Source organism: Atractosteus spatula, chromosome 27, assembly GCF_055471065.1.
Source record: "Atractosteus spatula isolate fAtrSpa1 chromosome 27, fAtrSpa1.hap1, whole genome shotgun sequence".
Lineage (NCBI taxonomy): Eukaryota > Metazoa > Chordata > Actinopteri > Semionotiformes > Lepisosteidae > Atractosteus > Atractosteus spatula.
Window position 1 is genome coordinate 9,154,717 of NC_142732.1, and position 16,386 is coordinate 9,171,102.

General features: G+C 44.3%; 1 protein-coding gene across 1 annotated transcript in view; it reads left to right on the forward strand.

Annotated features, from left to right (window-relative positions):
- Positions 1-340: 340 nt before the first annotated feature.
- The window catches only part of nlk2 (nemo-like kinase, type 2), a 56,010-nt gene continuing 39,964 nt past the window's right edge, over positions 341-16,386 (forward strand). The window contains exon 1 of the mRNA XM_088906792.1: positions 341-942. Within this exon, the coding sequence (XP_088762918.1) occupies positions 485-942 (458 nt within the window). The 5' untranslated portion in view covers positions 341-484. The remainder of the gene's footprint in view (positions 943-16,386) is intronic.

The window sequence follows — 16,386 nt, forward strand, 5'->3', positions numbered from 1 at the left end:
GTGTGTGTGTGTGCGCGCTATCTCCTGGAGGCCGGGCACGGCAAGTGTGTGTCCTCGCTGCCGCTGTCCCCCCGGCCGGGACGCTGCTGGGCCGGAGCCGGGACAAGTCGCCCCTACCCCGGGAAGTGGGTCAGGCCCCTCCTGCATGGAGATGAGGTGCCGGGGAGAGTGAGCCGTCCTCTCAGACAAGCGATGGCGGGGCTCGAGCTTATTTAATTTATTTTCCTCACTTTTTTTTTTATTTTTGGATTTTCTTTTTCCTTCCGTGCCGTGCCTGGTGGGGTGACAGCCCAATGCCCGTCTGACCACCCTCTCGTCCCCTCTCGCCCCCTCTCCCCTCTTCCCTGCTCTCCACTCACCCTACTTTTATTTTTTTCGTCAACAAAATTTAAAAACCAACACACACACACACGAAAATACTACAAAAAGAAGGAAGGAGAGGGGTGGCTTTTCTTCCCGGCTTGTCGTTTGTCGGCGGAGTTGAATGGCTCTGTGCGGGACCACGGCTACCAGCGCCGCAAAAATGATGGCCGCGTACAACGGCGGCGCCTCGGCGCAACACCCGCACCACCACCACCACCAGCTCCAGCACCTGCCTCCCCCGCACCTCCACCACCACCACGCCGGCCAGCACCACCTGCACCCGGGCTCGGCCGCCGCCGTGCACCCGGTGCAGCAGCAGCACGCCTCCACCACGGCCGCCGCCGCCGCCGCTGCCGCGGCCGCCGCGGCGGTGATGCTCAACCCCAGCCAGCAGCCCTACTTCCCCTCGCCGGCTCCGGGACAGGCCCCCGGCCCGGCGGCCGCCGCGGCCCCGGCTCAGGTGCAGGCCGCGGCCGTCAAAGCGCACCACCACCACCCGCATTCGCACCACCTGCCGCAGCAGCAGCTGGACATCGAGCCGGACAGGCCCATCGGATACGGAGCTTTCGGAGTGGTCTGGTAAGAGCTTTTTGGGTCACCCGTCCGCCTTGTGGCCAGGTCACCCTCCCGAGCGCGGTGTCACATGTGAGGCAGGGGTCTGCGCCTGGTCTTCCCCGGACCGCTTCCGAGAAGGTGCCAGGCAGGAGAGGGGCGGGGTGTAAGTTCTGCTTAAGTAGCCTGGCGGTCTGAGTTACAGGAAAAAGAAAACCACTCGTTCAATGTTCAGATCTTCCAGAGAACGGTCCTGCGTGAACTTGCACCTAGTTAACACTGTGTTGATGAAGCTGCGCTCTCACTGGGGGAGCCGGAGTTCGTTGTGCTGAGCTGTGCTGGGAAGGAAGGGGGGGAGTGTTAGCTCCGTTTCTCCTGCGAGTTAAAAACGGGACCTGCCGAACCAACCAGAGAGAACAGCTGTAGTAATCTGGCCAGGCGGGGATGGAGACCCGTTCCTCCTCTCTCTCTGGGACGTCATTCTGGCACCTAGGGCTTTCCTTTCTCTTCTTGTCAGCGCGACAGGGCTTGCAGCGTTGCTGCATGATGATGTCAGTTTGGCAGTGCCAGTGCAATGGATATTTATAGGTGGTGGTTGCAGTGCCCAGGGCTGAGAGCAGACTCTCTGGCACAGTTCTGCACACTCGGTAAAACTTTCAGATGGGTCTGGCTGCTGTTCGTAACTAGGGAGCTGTATGGAGACGCTATCGCCCTCTATTGCAGGGCAGCTGTGAAGTGTCCTGCTCTGTGCCCATGCTGTTCTGGACCTGGGGTCGTAGAAAGGCTTTGATTCTGACGCCCTACTGATACTCATTTAATCTACATTTTTCATTGCTGTGCTTTATGTGCTGTTTTGTTAACAGGAGAATTTCTGGAGTTTTGTTTCTATGCATTTAGCTATGATAGGAAATGCTGGAAACCTCACATGGCTGCTGGTGGGATCTTTGGAGATGCTAGCCCTTCTGAAACAGGTTTTGTCCTGTTCGTCTCCTAATGGGCTCTGTCTGTTCAAGCTCATAGGCAATTAATGTGTTCATCAAGCTCTGGACCAGCTTGACAGTTAAATCGGTACAGCCTGCGTTTTCCCAGAGTCTGTTTCAGTGATGACATACTTGAGTCTGGGTCTCTGTCCAGCTCTTCAGAATATATTTATCGGTAAAGACTTGTTTGAAGTGTTTCTTAAAGATTGTATCAGCCGCTTTAGTGTTTTATACCATCTGCACGGCAAATCAAAGAATCTGTAATCGCTGACCTAAAATACTGGGTTTTATCTTTAAAAACTTGTAACAAGAGGGCCGCACCGTTTGAAAATCCATCCTGGTTAGCACTGTCCTTGGGCTTAATTAAGGTAATGACATTTAAAAATAGAAACCCTGATAAAAAAATTGAAGTGGCGTTTTTTGCTTCGCGTTCTTTCACTCGAAAGTAGCCGTATTTAGCAGCTTGATTTCAAAGCATGTACGGAGAGATTTGATCACGCAAACCCAGTAGTTATAGTATATAAAGAAGGGAGGTTGGTTATGAATCTGCTTGGTTTGGAAGTTCCTGTGGCATACCAAGAAATCTCCCTTGGTTAGTTTCAGGGCGGTGCCTTTTGAGGTTGTGGGCTTATTTACAGGTGGCTAAGGTGGCAGGTGTTAATGAAGAGAGCATCTACTGTAGGAAACAGTGGCGGTATACAGCAGATGGCTGAAGGTGCCTGAGGAATTATGGTTCATGACACTGGTTATTTTATTTCGATCCCAGTTGAGCAGTCAAGGTCAAGCGCAAAGGCACCTGCCTGTTTTAGCCCACCTTGACTGTCAGGTTTAAAAAGTGAGCGTTTAGTCGCAAAGTGTTCACGAGACTGGCATTCAAGTCTCGTGAGAGTCTAGTGCTGAGCTTGGGGCTGTTTGTTTAAAATAAATGCGAGTTCCATATGTTATTGATTGCTTTTGAGTTAAGAATGGGGGAAATAGGTAATATTCCCTCTTTCTCTGCTGCATGCTCTCCCAGATTACATTTCTTCCAAATGATTCTCCAAATCACTGCAGAGGTGATTTCAGTCCTGTGCAGAGAGTGGTAGTTTTGCTGCAAGAGTTGTGACAGTGAACAAAGGGTTAATATCCTTGTACATGTTGTTTTTTTTTCTCCAGCTTCCTCTTTTATGACAAAAAGCATTTGGCTTCATTAGCACAAGAAGTTGGGGGCTAATGGCTATCAAAACAATCAAGAGGCACTCTGGCGTGTCTCGGTTTCATGCAGGGAAGCCGTTGCCGTTATCTTAGGCTGACCTTTCTTGAAAATCACTTCCTGTTGCTCATTGTCTGTTTTTAATCTGTGGCTCTGCGTATTTTTAGAAACTCTGAAGGGAGACTCTGGGAGCAAACGATCTTTACAGATTTCACACTGCAGAGGCATGACACTGAGTATGGTTTGAAGCTTAACCATTGCTGATGCTCCAAGTTTTGTAAAAAAAACTCAAAGTGGGGAGTTTGTGAGTGTTTGGGGGAAAAATGTGTTTGAGGGGAGAGGAAGCATGATTCCTTGCAAAGATTTTTAACAGATGGAGCCAGTGTTTCACCAGGGCGTTTTTTATGAAAGTACTCTTGTGCACGATCTGCTCATTGATGTTTCACAGCTCAAATAATGAAGCAAATTGTTTGCTCTTTCTTAGAAAGCACGTGCTCTGTACTTCAGTACATAAAGATGGAATTGTGCTTTTACAGGTTAGAATAAAAAACCTGTGGTTTCTAAGGGACATTTAGGTGCTATGCTAAATAACCTTAAAATAGCTGTGAGCCTGTGCATTTTATGCAGACATGTTTTTAATGTTAACATTGCCACTTTTTAAAGTAGTTTTAGTCTCTACAACAGGTCATCACTTAGAAGCAGTGGAAGAAGTAAAGGTTTATTCCATGCTGAAAGAAAAAATAGACAATATTTTGGTGGTGGAGCTGCCTTCAGGTGTCTTCACACCCGAAGAAGGCTGTCTCTTCTTTCCAGCATAGAATAAACCTTTACTTGTTCCTTTGCAGCCTATGCATGCTGATTCAGCTCCCTACTTTAACTTAAAAGCAGTTACATTTAACCTTTAATTATTATTGAAATTTAGCCATGGGACCATGAACTTGATCTTTCATTCTGCAATGTTGAGCGATATAAAGTGTACAATGATTGTTACACATGGTTAATAAGTTAAGGAACCTCACATTCGGCTTCAGATATTGACTTCACTATGTAACCTTGGGGTGGAGATACTCCAGTCCTCCAGAACTAGGATTGGATGTCAGCAGGATTTTTAGTTCTCTTTAAAGCAGTAGGGCCTGAAGAACTGGGAGACGCTGGTAATTTTTCTGATTAAGACAATAAACCGATTCCGTTTAAGAGTCCAGTTGGACAGAAACACACCGACCCCCCGGACCAACTCTGGGGACCCTTGACCGATGTGATTCATTTCCAGCAGTACACATATGAAAGGCCGTCTCTGTGACTGATCTGTCACTTTTTTTCTGCAGTTGTTTCTGAGCAGTCTGTGTAACCTGTAATATATAGAGGGCAGTATTTTTTTTGTTCTCCAATGTGAATTTTCTCTACATGGGTTTGGAGCAGCGTTTTGAATTTGTAGGGTCTCCTGGATACTCATTAATAATGCAAATTGCCAGGTGTCTGTTAATGTTTCCTTGTGAAGTGGTGAAGCATAAAAATAGTGCCTAGACTGTCATTTTTATGAGCTTTTCTCACACAATGCTCAGGATTTACACCTGCTTTGGCAAACATTTTGTTAAAACTAAGACTAAAACTAAGACTCAGAAAATCAATGTTTTTTCATTGCTTGCTTATATTGGATGGCGATATGAGGATATGTTTTCCGAATAAAGTGTTTAGGGCAAAGATTGTGGTACTAATCATGTCAATTTGATGATTTGCAGGTAGAAACATTTGTGGTGGAGATAGAAGCAATTCAGGGAGCCTTGTAACCTCTAATCATTTCTTACACATGCCCTAGTCTGTCTGGAGCCAGGCAAGGCCTATAAAACCTTATGTGGTGTTTGAGCTCTCCAACTAATGGCACATGCACAATAGCCGAAAGCCTGCTTGCCAGCTGTAATCTGTTTAAGGCTCCAAGTTCCCGAAATGGGGGGGAAAAAAAAGACTCCACAAGATTCCCCCGTACAACTACTCTTGAGAGAAATAAATCCGGACCTCTCTAGAAATATATTTTAAAGTGTTAAGATTCTTTTCCTGTGGTTGATCAAAAGGGAAGGATATGATGGATGATGGAGCTGTTATCAAGACCTTGACAGCTGTGGCTCTCTGAGGTGGGGGGTGCGAGGAAGAGACAGTCGAATTGAGCTACAGTGGCCAGCAAGGCCAGCCTCGAAAATAAGCTTGAAAGGGAATCCAAAATCTCCCCCTTTTTATTGTGTTTTATCTACATCTTGCTTTCTTGACCTTTTAAATATTGCAGAAAGGTGAAGAGGGTATGCCAGGGGATTTAACTGCATCAGGTCTTTTAACCCTTTTTGCATCAGTTGTGCTTTGGACAGAGAGATTATTGACCCGTCTAATTTATAGCATTTGGTTTTGCTATGCCTGCAGTTTTGCTCTGACCTTTGCTAGGTGTAGGTTTCAGGTTTTTTTTTTTACTATTGTACCCCTGCTGTCGCTTTCTTTTTTTAAAAAAAAAACAACCAACCTCTTGAGCACCAGCAGTGATGGGGTTGGAGAGGAGAGCCCATGTGCATGTGGCAGTCAGGCCTGGGGTGACCGAGCCGGGACCTGGGGCACTGTGGCTCGTCGCCGTGCCGATGTCAAATCCAGGCTTGCGCTACTACTTGTCTGACCGTAATGAAGAGGGTTTAATAATCCGAGTTAGCCGCAAACCTGCTTCTGGCATTTTCGTGTGTGCTCAGCATTATTAAATCACTCTGGTGTAAAATACCTTAATAAACATTTTCAAGTGCCAGTTTCAGAATCACTCCAAGTGCTCGAGCCAAGCCAAGCATCTTGCCTCTCCGTTCTACTCCCTGAATCTGAAGGGTTCAGCAGACACCGATTTAATTTATCCCCTTGCGACCCTCAACTAGTGAAGCCTGTTGGGGTGGGAGTCGGTCGCTTTAGACAGCTTGTTTGCTAAGGGAGGGTCAGGTAATGTTCAGTGGTCATCCTGAGGTTCCCCCAGCTGTGTCTGTGCCTGATCGGTAGCTGCTTGCCAGCTGAGCATTGCGAGGAGACTCATGCGCTCACGTTGAGCTTGTTTGTGCGGTATAAGAGCCCTATGCGGTGCTGCAGAATCTTATTGACAAATACATTATTCAGAGCCGTCTTTTTAATCGCCTTTTGGAAACGCTAACATATGAACAGTTAGACAAGAGAAGAGGTCATTTGGCCCATTTGGTCTGGGTGGTATTTCGTGCAAGTAAATGAACCAGGGATCTCACCCCTTTGTTTTTGGGAAGAATCCAGGGCATCTGCATTTACAACATGCCTGGGTAGCTTGTTCCATACTCCCACAACTCTTTGGCTACAAAAGCACCTCCTGTCCCGTTCGTGGTTTTAAATGCTCTTCCATGTGGTTTTCACTTTTATCCCTTGGTTTGTGTCTGACAGTTCATCGTAAAAGTCTGCTGGGTTGGACAAAGACATTTTGCTAAATAAAGATCTGTACGTCTGCATTAAATGTGTAATTATTGCTTTAGAGCTTTGTTTAGAACAATAGGGGAAAATCTCCCCTTTTCACTGAGTGGCGATACCCTTGCCTCATGCAGTCTTCATTCTGCCAGTAGAAAGAGACAGTGAGACGTATGATGGTTGTGGTGATCTTATTTTTTACTGTATTTATAGCTGTCTAAGATGAAAGCAGTCTGGTTTATCTTTAATTCTTCCCAAAATGCCATAATTTACAGCTGATGTGGACCCAGTTGTTAAATTGCCCTCTCCGATAACAGAACATCATTGGCACTGATGAATGGGCCTCCTCGGTACAGGGGTACAGGGTCGTTATTTTAAACGTGCATCAAAAAATCTAAACAAGCAATGGCAACCTTTAAACAAGAGCTCATCTTTTTTTCCCCCTTCTCAATGTTGCTGTGGGAAATAGACTTTTGTCAGTTTATGTGCTCTAGCAGTAATATTGCTTCTGAATTGGCCCATTCTCCTTATTCATTGAAACCCGGTGCAATTCAGGAGCTTTAATTTGTACAGGAGCCGTTTTGAAGCAGCAGATTTCCACATCCATCGTAGGTGAAATTAGACAGGCTGAGGTGTGTACAGAAGCCTGGGGATGGTCATCTGATACAGGTGATTTAGGGAAACCAAACCCTGGAACAGGTGACTATTAATCTGCTGCCTTTATTCGTTTGTATGTGAGAGTCTTTAATACCGCTGCTTCCACCATTTAATCACGCATCTGCTTAATCCTCTGCTGGAGGCTCTGACTAAATTATACCATTAAAACGCAAACGGCATCCTTAACCTTGGTAACAATGGGTCAGTGTTGTATCGCTGGTCTTTATCACGAGAAAGGAAATTGGGGCCAATTTCATAAACGCGCATTGCCAGTCTTAAATAAAAGTGAAAGGGGCAATGGGAATAGAATGTGTTTTTATTCGGAAGTTAAATTTAGCCTCTCTTCTTCCTCCTGCTCTGGACACATGGGAGGCGCCAGGGGTGTAGCATGGTGGTAGACACAACATGAGCCGCCATGCTTGTCTGCCAGTCTCTCCGCTTTGCCGCTGGGAAGACTTGGCGTTCTTTCCGGCTTTCTCCCCTGCCTCTGTGTCTCCTCAGACCTGCCCTTTTATTCTCTTCCTCCCCCTGTTGGGAAGGGGGTGTCCTCGTCCTGTCCACAATGGAGCAGCCATGTTAGTCCGATGTCCATTCCTGCCTCACACAGGGGTTCGAGGATGGGGAGGGGTATTTAAAGGACTGGTTTAGCAGTCGGTCTGCGAGAATCCATGTTTTTCTGCTCTCTATAGGTTGTTGTAACACTGAGTGAGTGATGCAGTCTTTCGTTTTTCTTCTTGATTAATTTTTGCCCATCTGTAAAACTTTGCTCATGCGGTTATGGGCATTGCTGAGAACCCATTTTTATTTCAAGGTATGACAAGGTCTTAGTGGAGGGGGAAGTGGGTTTGAGTCCTGGCTGAGCTGACGTTGGTTTTGGGCAGGGGCTTGTTGGCCATAGCATTGCCTTGAGCTGGGGGGTGAAAGGGCTGGGCTTGGGTGTTGGCATGGACGGAGAGCTGTGCTGGTCCACGCTGAGGCTGCGGTGTTCAGGCTCTTTCCCAGTGGGTTTCATTCGAATGAATCGGTCTCTCTGGTGAAGAGAAGATTTGGCTCGGGGAGGAGGCTAGAATCCTCTTAGCGTCTCTCTTGCACGTGGGCTGCAGGAGTGAAGCCTACTGCGCTGGAACCCGAAGCTCGGTCTTGCCCAAGCTGTTAAGATCTCTGCTGAGCTGCGTGCTGGAATTGCATGTGTTTTAAATTTTCACAGCTCACGCCCTGTAAGTTGGTGTGAGTGCATGGCAGGATTTTGTGGTTTCAGCACTAAGGCAAGATTTGATGTGGGTGGTCCAGTTTGGGCACAAAAAAAAAAGATTTGGTCCAGAGTTCTCTCTTCTTCCATTTGAGCAGAAAATGTACAATTCTGAACCTCTGGGAGAGGGGAAGTCTTCATTGTGACCTTGGAAGTAGGGGTTAGTGGTTTGTGGCAGAAAGCCTCTGGTTGGACTGCTTTGACTCCAGTGCAAAAACAACAGAAGACAAATTTTAAGTGAGTTGTCTGGCTTTCCAATGTCCTGTTTTTTTTTTGCACACTGAATGTCACAAACTCCTAGCAACATTACTCTGCAGATCCATACTTTATTGTTCTTTGATTTTGATTTTAGAGCATTGTTGTTAATGGCACACATGCCTCTTGGGCTTTTAGTACCCCAGAATAAAAGCCTTACAGAGGAGACTTTAATAGCACAGTGGCAGCAGCAGACAGAAGCAGCTTTTAAGAAGTCTGCGTTGGGCAGATGCACAGCCCAAGACAGGAGAGCAGCTCACCTCTGAAATGCAGGCATGTGTGATGTGCAGCCCTGCGGTTAACCCTTTGTCTTCTTTCGGCAGTCATAGGCTTCTTATCTATTTTTTAATCTCGTAGGTTAGGACCAAAGGAAGGGTAGTAGCTAATTGATCCAAGGCCCTTATACAGTCTTTTCTTGAAAGAAGTCTGGGCTTCAGGTTCAGCATCATGCCTGGTTAGCTGTTCCAAACTCCTGGTGTAAAAGATGTGCCACATGAAATAAAAGGTACTGTCTCAAAATGCTAAAAAGCAAATCTTGCACTATCGTCTTTTCTGAGTATTACCTGACCAATGGATAATGTACATCTGGGTACAACTAAAATTAACCATTTAAAACCAATCAGGGATAAGCAACCGAGTTACTTTAATACTGCTAATTAGCTTACATGAAACCAAGCTACTGATAATTACCCACTACTGATTAAAAAAAGTGCTCAGATGTACTCACAGGCCAGCCTGCCCCAGGTATGTTTATTACTTACTAACCACCTAATGATAAGGACAGGTGTTTTTGTAATATTAAAAATAGGCATATGTTAATTTTATGTGAGAATATTTGCATATTGTAAAGCTTACTATCAAAGAATTATAAGCATTTTCTGAATAAATTGCAGAATGTAAATGGTCATGTTGTTCATTGAGTTATAATTTGCAATTTAAATAGAGCCCAGCAGCAAAGTCCCTATCTCATTACACTACTTTAATGAGTCAGTTGCAGAGTTAATATTCTAAAATATATAGTATAACATCAATGGTGCCTTTCATTTGATCAATTTTTGTCCATTAACTGGATTTTATTCCTCATTTAAATAATTGCTGACCATTTCTCACAGTTTAACCCATATAGTTCTGAGACCCTTGGTTTATGTATAATAATTAATAATTGCTTACACTTATATAGCACTTGACAGGTAATGGGGACTCCCCTCCACCACCACTAATGTGCCGCATCCACCTGGATGATGCAGCGGCAACCATAGTGCACCAGACTGTTCACCACACACCAGCTCTCAGTGGGGAGGAGAGCAGAGTGATGAAGCTAAGTCATAGATGGGGATTATTAGGAGGCCATGACTGGTAAGGGCCAATATATGAATATGTTTAGGAAATTCAAGGTGTCCTCTGATGTAGTGTTTGTCACCTTCACTTTTTGTAGCCCTGAATCTGTAATGGTGGTGCACTGGCTTGTATCTCTTGCAATTTTTTCCTAATTCGTCTGGTATTCAGTTATCGGAACTTGATGATCTTTGGTATTGTATTTTCACTTGAGGTCCCCTTTTGACTTCACTCTCTCATTCGTGTTATGCATTGTGTTTATCCTGAGTGATTTGGCCATATAAAAGCTACCATTGACTGAGAGGACTGAAGCCTTCTTCAGCACTGTTGTCTTTCATATATTTGTTTTATGACAGAATAGCATCAGCAGTTGTTCACTTTTGCATGACACTGGCAGCATACCTGAGAAAACCAGTGATTTGGTGCTACTCTAGAGCCTGGTGGTTTCAAGGTCCTTATGGAATAAACCATTGGATTCGAGAAAAATAGAGATTGAAGGTTAAGAATTTTGTGTTTTGGGTTCTGCATTCAGTTAGCTTTCTTTTTTGTGATTGAAATGATCCGAGCCAGCAATGTGCCTTGTCATCCGATGCAAATATGTTTGAAAAAATTGGACTCTGCCTACACATGCAAATATCTTCACTGCTGCTTTAAATGAACATTATACTAGTAATCTCTCATGCTACTGAGGATCACATAGAGGAGAGAAAGAAGGGGTTAGTCTGCTTTAACACCAGAGTAAAGCAAAACAAAACAGGCCTATAGACAGACTGTTTTGGCTCAAAATCGTTCATTTTTTAAATTAATCTCTTATTTAATCAGCTTGTTTTTTTAAAAAGGACTATTTGAACAGCGTGTCAAAAAAAACAGGACTCTTCTGTTCTCCACTGGAGGTATTTATGTGCTAAGAGCAGTCTTTCAGATATAATCTATCAGTACCGCGTGACTCATTGCAGAAACAGCAGGGTACCAGTGGAGAGCACAATACGAATTAAACCAGGTGATTAGAAAATCATCCTGTTTTTTTTTTCTTTTGCGGTTTTCTGTGGAAACGCACCCCAGAAAGTGATTAACGTCTACACGGAAGAAAGATATTTGTCTGGAAATTGATCTCGTTTAAGTGAGTTTGCTTTAATTCTTTTCAGAAAATGCTTTGCTTTCAGCCCACTGTACAGGCATAAGATGGTTACATGAAGGTAGTGCTGCATATTTGCGTTCCCAAAACTAACACCTTACTTGATTTTCTAGGGCAGTGTTTGTCCTGTCTGTATTTTGAATACGCTCCGAAATCTGCTTCGCACAGTGTTCAATGGGTTATTTTTTTTTTTTTGCTGTGATCACTCAGCAAATTGTAGGACCACAAAGCTGTGTGGATGATTAAAGCATCCTCAGGAAATGGGGAGAGGACTGATAAAGCCATTGATTACGAGTCACCAGAACGATTCTCGGGCTCAGCAATTTAATTGCAGATGGTTTGTATTAAACAAGTTGTCTTCTTTGCTTATGCAAACCTTGGCTGCCTCTTTTATTTTGAAAAGAGAGCTGGCCAGGGAACCGAGACATCCTCAGGCTTGTGCAGTGAAAGACAGCACTGCTGCATAATAGTTTCGGTTGCTTTGCCTTACAAACTATAGAGAAACTCGGAATCATGTTTGGAGTTACAGGGACCTTTGTCATTCTTGGGAAGGATTGCTTTCTTTACGTGAAAGTGTTTTAAATTCTCAGAGGATCAGAGCAGACTGAGTAAACACTGCAGTCCAGTGGTTTTTCTAACTGTAGCCCCAGGTGACGCTGCTGCTTTCGTCTGCAGGACGATGGCAACTAATGAGCCTCCTGTTGTGAACCTTTGCTGTAAGCCTTGGGGGCAAAGTAGGTTTTAGGGAATTCTATCACGCAACTAAAAACCAATCAGTCAGTGCCATTATTGAACCAAGCAGAGTAGCAGGATACCCCCATTAGTTTCAAATCGCTGCAAAAAAACATGGAATTGCATTTAGATCATAAAGTGCAAACATGGGAGCTGCAGGCTGCAGGGAGGCCAGCGGGTCTCTCCCCCAGAGTTATTCCTGGTTTTCATGTTTTCTGGGAGTGCTCCAAGGGTGCAGCACCTCTGCCCTTTTTCTTGTTGGCTTAGTTTGGACCCACTGGACATCATTGGCCAGCGCCATATTAATCCAGGGGCATTTGTGAAACAGCTTGATGTGTTCACCTTTACCCTGGCTCCTGCGGTTTGTGTTGCCTAGAATCTGCTGTGGTGTTGAGGGGTCTGCCTCCATACACTGTCCTGATGGGTTTCATTGTCTTAACCTTGTCTACTTTAAAAAAAGTAGACAAGGTCTGAATACCTCACACCTGAAGAAGGCTCCACGGCCGAAACGTTGTGTTTTCTCTCTTCTTTTTTTCAGCATGGAATAAACCTATTACTTTTTCCTTTAAAAAAAGTTACCGCCCAGGTCTGGAAATGATTTGCAATGGAATATTCTTTTTAAAATCTTTGTGAATCAGATGTGCCGGTCATGTCTTCTGTTTAATAGTTTAATTCTTCTGTTTAAAGGCTTTAAGAAATGGTAGTCCCCCCCACTGATGATGATAAACTTAGCAATTTCCCCTTGCAGTGAGAAATGACTGGCTCTTTTGGTCTGCTAGAAAGGACTTGATCTGCCTTCCAGCACATGACTACCAGAACTTCAGAGATTAATCAGAGGAATGGATTGGGTTTGCATCTAACACTGTAAATGGTGTTTGCAGACTTTGGAGGGGGGGTGGTTCTTTCTGTTTCTCTTTTCGGTTGGATCACGAGAGGAGTTGAGTTAAGGCATCTGCTCATGTTTTTTTCTACATCCTATTGCTGCTGTGCTCTGCAAAATACAAGAAAACATTTTCTAAAAAAGCAACCCCTATGATCCCTGGGTGTGGTCCTCTGACCGAGAGAGCGGGGTTATCAGTCCTGTGCATTTTTTTTTTGCTGTCCCCCTGACTGTGTGCGCAGAGTGGCTGCCGCCGATAACCATATTCACACCATAGATGCAGTTCTCTCGCCAGTCTGAATTTTTTTACAGAGCCATGCTTGATCTGCTCTAATTTATGTACCCAGATATAATGAAGTTAAAATTAGCTTAATTGCATTTTTTTTAATAACTGTAAGCTATTTTCAGGGTCCCAGGTCACTCTAAATTTGGTCTGACCAAAACTGGCAACAGCGATCAGACAGGGTATTGCATTGCAGGAAAGTTTAGTGTTAATTATTTTTTCTTCTTTTCACGTCAAAGCAGCCATGTCTAAGATTCAGGTAACTATACACTGAGCCGTCTGGTCTTTGAAACGTTTGTGTGCCTTTGTCGTATGTCCTAACAAAATTGTCCTCATCCTTAATTACTAATGGTGTTAGGCCACCATATGGTTCCCTCTTTGATCCTATTTGAAAAGATTTACCTTAGGGAGGAGAGAGAAGAGGAATTATTTTTCTTCTAATGACACAACCGGTAACCACTTCTGGGATACCCTTTGCCCCTTCACAGAACAGTACTTAGACGGGATAAAAAGAGAGCTGGTGGAGGTCTTCCAGATTCAGCCTGAGGCTGTTTTCTTGTAAGGCAAGTCTAAGCTTTGAGGTCTGTACAGCAGGGAAGAGGCTCTGAAAGCAGGGCTGTGTGAGTAGATAGCCTGGTGTCTTCAGCACAGCAGCACTGTCAGAGTTAATAGCAGCACTTACTCCTTGAAGGGCAGAAGAGCCTTTTGTCTGAAACGTCATGATTACTGCAGGGCGCAGAGGAACCTGCTACATGCGCCCGCGCTTTCGCACAATACACAAAGATGCAAAGACAGGAATGTTGTTTCACATAATCTCAAGGGACTGATCTAAATGCAGATTTCCCTTGTTTCTAGAGTGGCTGGAAAGAGCTGAAAATATTGGATGTGAAAAACCCTTATTCTTGTTTTAAAAGGGAGGAAATCTGCAGCAAACTGGATTAGAAAAGCTTTATTTCAAAATAATTTTTCTGAATTTCCAAATCACAGCAGGCATCCTGTTGCCCATGCGTGTTTTTTCAGTTGGAGAGCCAGGAGGGACACAAAAGATTTCTGCTAATCCATTATCTTCCATCATCCCCTAGGGTTTCCAGTGTCTCTGACTGATCGATCCTGACAGCAGTACAGTACTCCTCGTGAGGTTCTACGGCCTTCCTAGAGTCGTAAATCAGATCTTAAAAAATAATAATAATCAAAATTGGGGGATGCATTTTTGTAATTACTGGTGTTCTGCTGGGGGAAAAAATGCCATCATAATTCATAAAACCAATTTTTAGTAATTGGGTTAAATGCAGCATATCCGCATTGCCATTTGTCAGGTTAAATTTCAGGATTGTGGGTGTGACTGGAGAACGGCGACCGTTCCTTCCTTTCACCCACCGCTCCTGTCCTCTTTAATCTGATCGCTGGCAGCCTACCTGGCACCCTACCCTCTGCCCGTTGGGAGAATAGTGGCTAAGCATCTGCTCCCTGCAGACTCCTCTATAATTACGCATTTTATAATTCATCCGGCTGACGCTTTTATCCCAGGAGTCTTGTACTTCGTTTGTACCTGCTTACTGTATATGGCTGAGCATTTTACTGGGTGACCCAGTCGGTGTGATGTGTTATGCAGGGGTACAACAGCAGTGCCCCCACCTGGGAACTGAACCCCCCCCAGCCTTCCAGTTCCGTGTCCAGAGCCCCTCCCCTAACCCTGGGACATGAACCTGCTGGCCTGCATCCCCAGACTTGCAAAGACAGTTGCAACTCTGGGTCCTAAATCATTATCTGCAGTCTTGCTAGTTATGTCCTGAGCATTGGGATGTCTGCTCGCAGTACTGTAAGACTGGGGTGAAGGCCGTCGAAGCCCATGGGTTTTGGGTTCCTTGTTCTTTGCAGCCCCCAGCCTCCATTTCCCTTTCCTGTTTTTGTGTGCGTGAACGCCAACAGTCACTGAGAACATCCCAAAGTCAGTTCTTGCCTCCTTGATGCAGCGGTACCAAGAAGACTCTTGTGCAGCACAGCTCTGGGCTTTTCTGCACACTCAGCTGTTCCCCGTCAAAGTCTTCCTGCACTCGGGGGCAGGTTTGTATGCGAGAAACCCCTTGAGTTGTGCGTTCCTTTCTTATGGGGATCTCTGTAACTATTTGCTCTGTGCATTTTTTTTTAAATACACATTCTTGAATCATGGGCTGGTCTTTGGGGAGAGAGATTTCTAGATTTTTTTTTCTGTCTCTCTCATTTAAAAGATTTCTTGAAGTGGTTACTTATGTCTTTATTGCTTTGTTCATTTCCATATTCATGAATCTGAAAGAGGTCTGCCAGCTATACAAACAGTTATTATAAAGGGAAGCGGTCTCATCATAAGGATTCCCTGCCCTCCCCCACTTCGCTCACTGTATTAGTATAATTTGCAGTATTATTCAGGTTCTGCCCAGAATCCCTCTCCTCTTTGTAGTCTCTGACTGAATTGCCTGTAGAATCGTGTTTGATGTCTATATTTTGCCTATTTCTCCGTGCTTTAAAAGTCAGTGGCCTGAAATTCAGCCCTGCGGCTTTGTTTTTGGAAGGAGAAATACAATATCTTATAGCCAGCTTCATGTAAATATTGTAGCTGAAGAGTCATTACTGCGTATTGATGGGCTTTTTTCCCTCCTCACTGCATATTCTATTCAATAGTCTTTCAGAGTTCCAGTGTGAAGATAAGAGTACAATAGAGTAACACTGCCTTGTTTCTATTGCCTTTTAGTCTAAACTATTTGGATAAAGTCAGATTTTGTTTAATTGTCACGACTGTTTCAGGAACATAAATGTCAGACAAAGACATTAATTAAAACGAACACTCTTAAGAATAGTAGGCATGAGGCATAAGCACAGAGCATCCCAGGGAAAAGCCAGGGTTTTTCGAAGTCTTTGTATCATGCTGTCCTTGACTCAGACTCCAGAGAGCCATCTATTCTGTCTTATCTAAATATATGTGGCAAAAAAGCAACTAAAACTTCACTGATTTAGTTGGATAGAACACCTTAATGAAAGGTTTAAATGTGTTGAGAGTTTCAGATTCCTACAAGAAGGATCTCAGACCAGTTTAAGGCAAAGCTTTCCTCAGGTGTTGTAGTACTTGAAGTGTTTCACGCTTTTAATCCGTTTCAAAACCTGTCAAGTGACTGACTTATAGTGAAGAAAAAATGGAACAATGCAAATTTCAGTCTCCCACTTCAAGTAAATCCAAGAAGAATCTGAGTTCTGTTCTGCACTGAAAAAAAGGAGCAGCATTTTCTTTTCCTGTGGTTGACATGCTTCTCAAATTTGTGACATTTATAATTAATTTCCAGTGATTAAGCCAATTAATT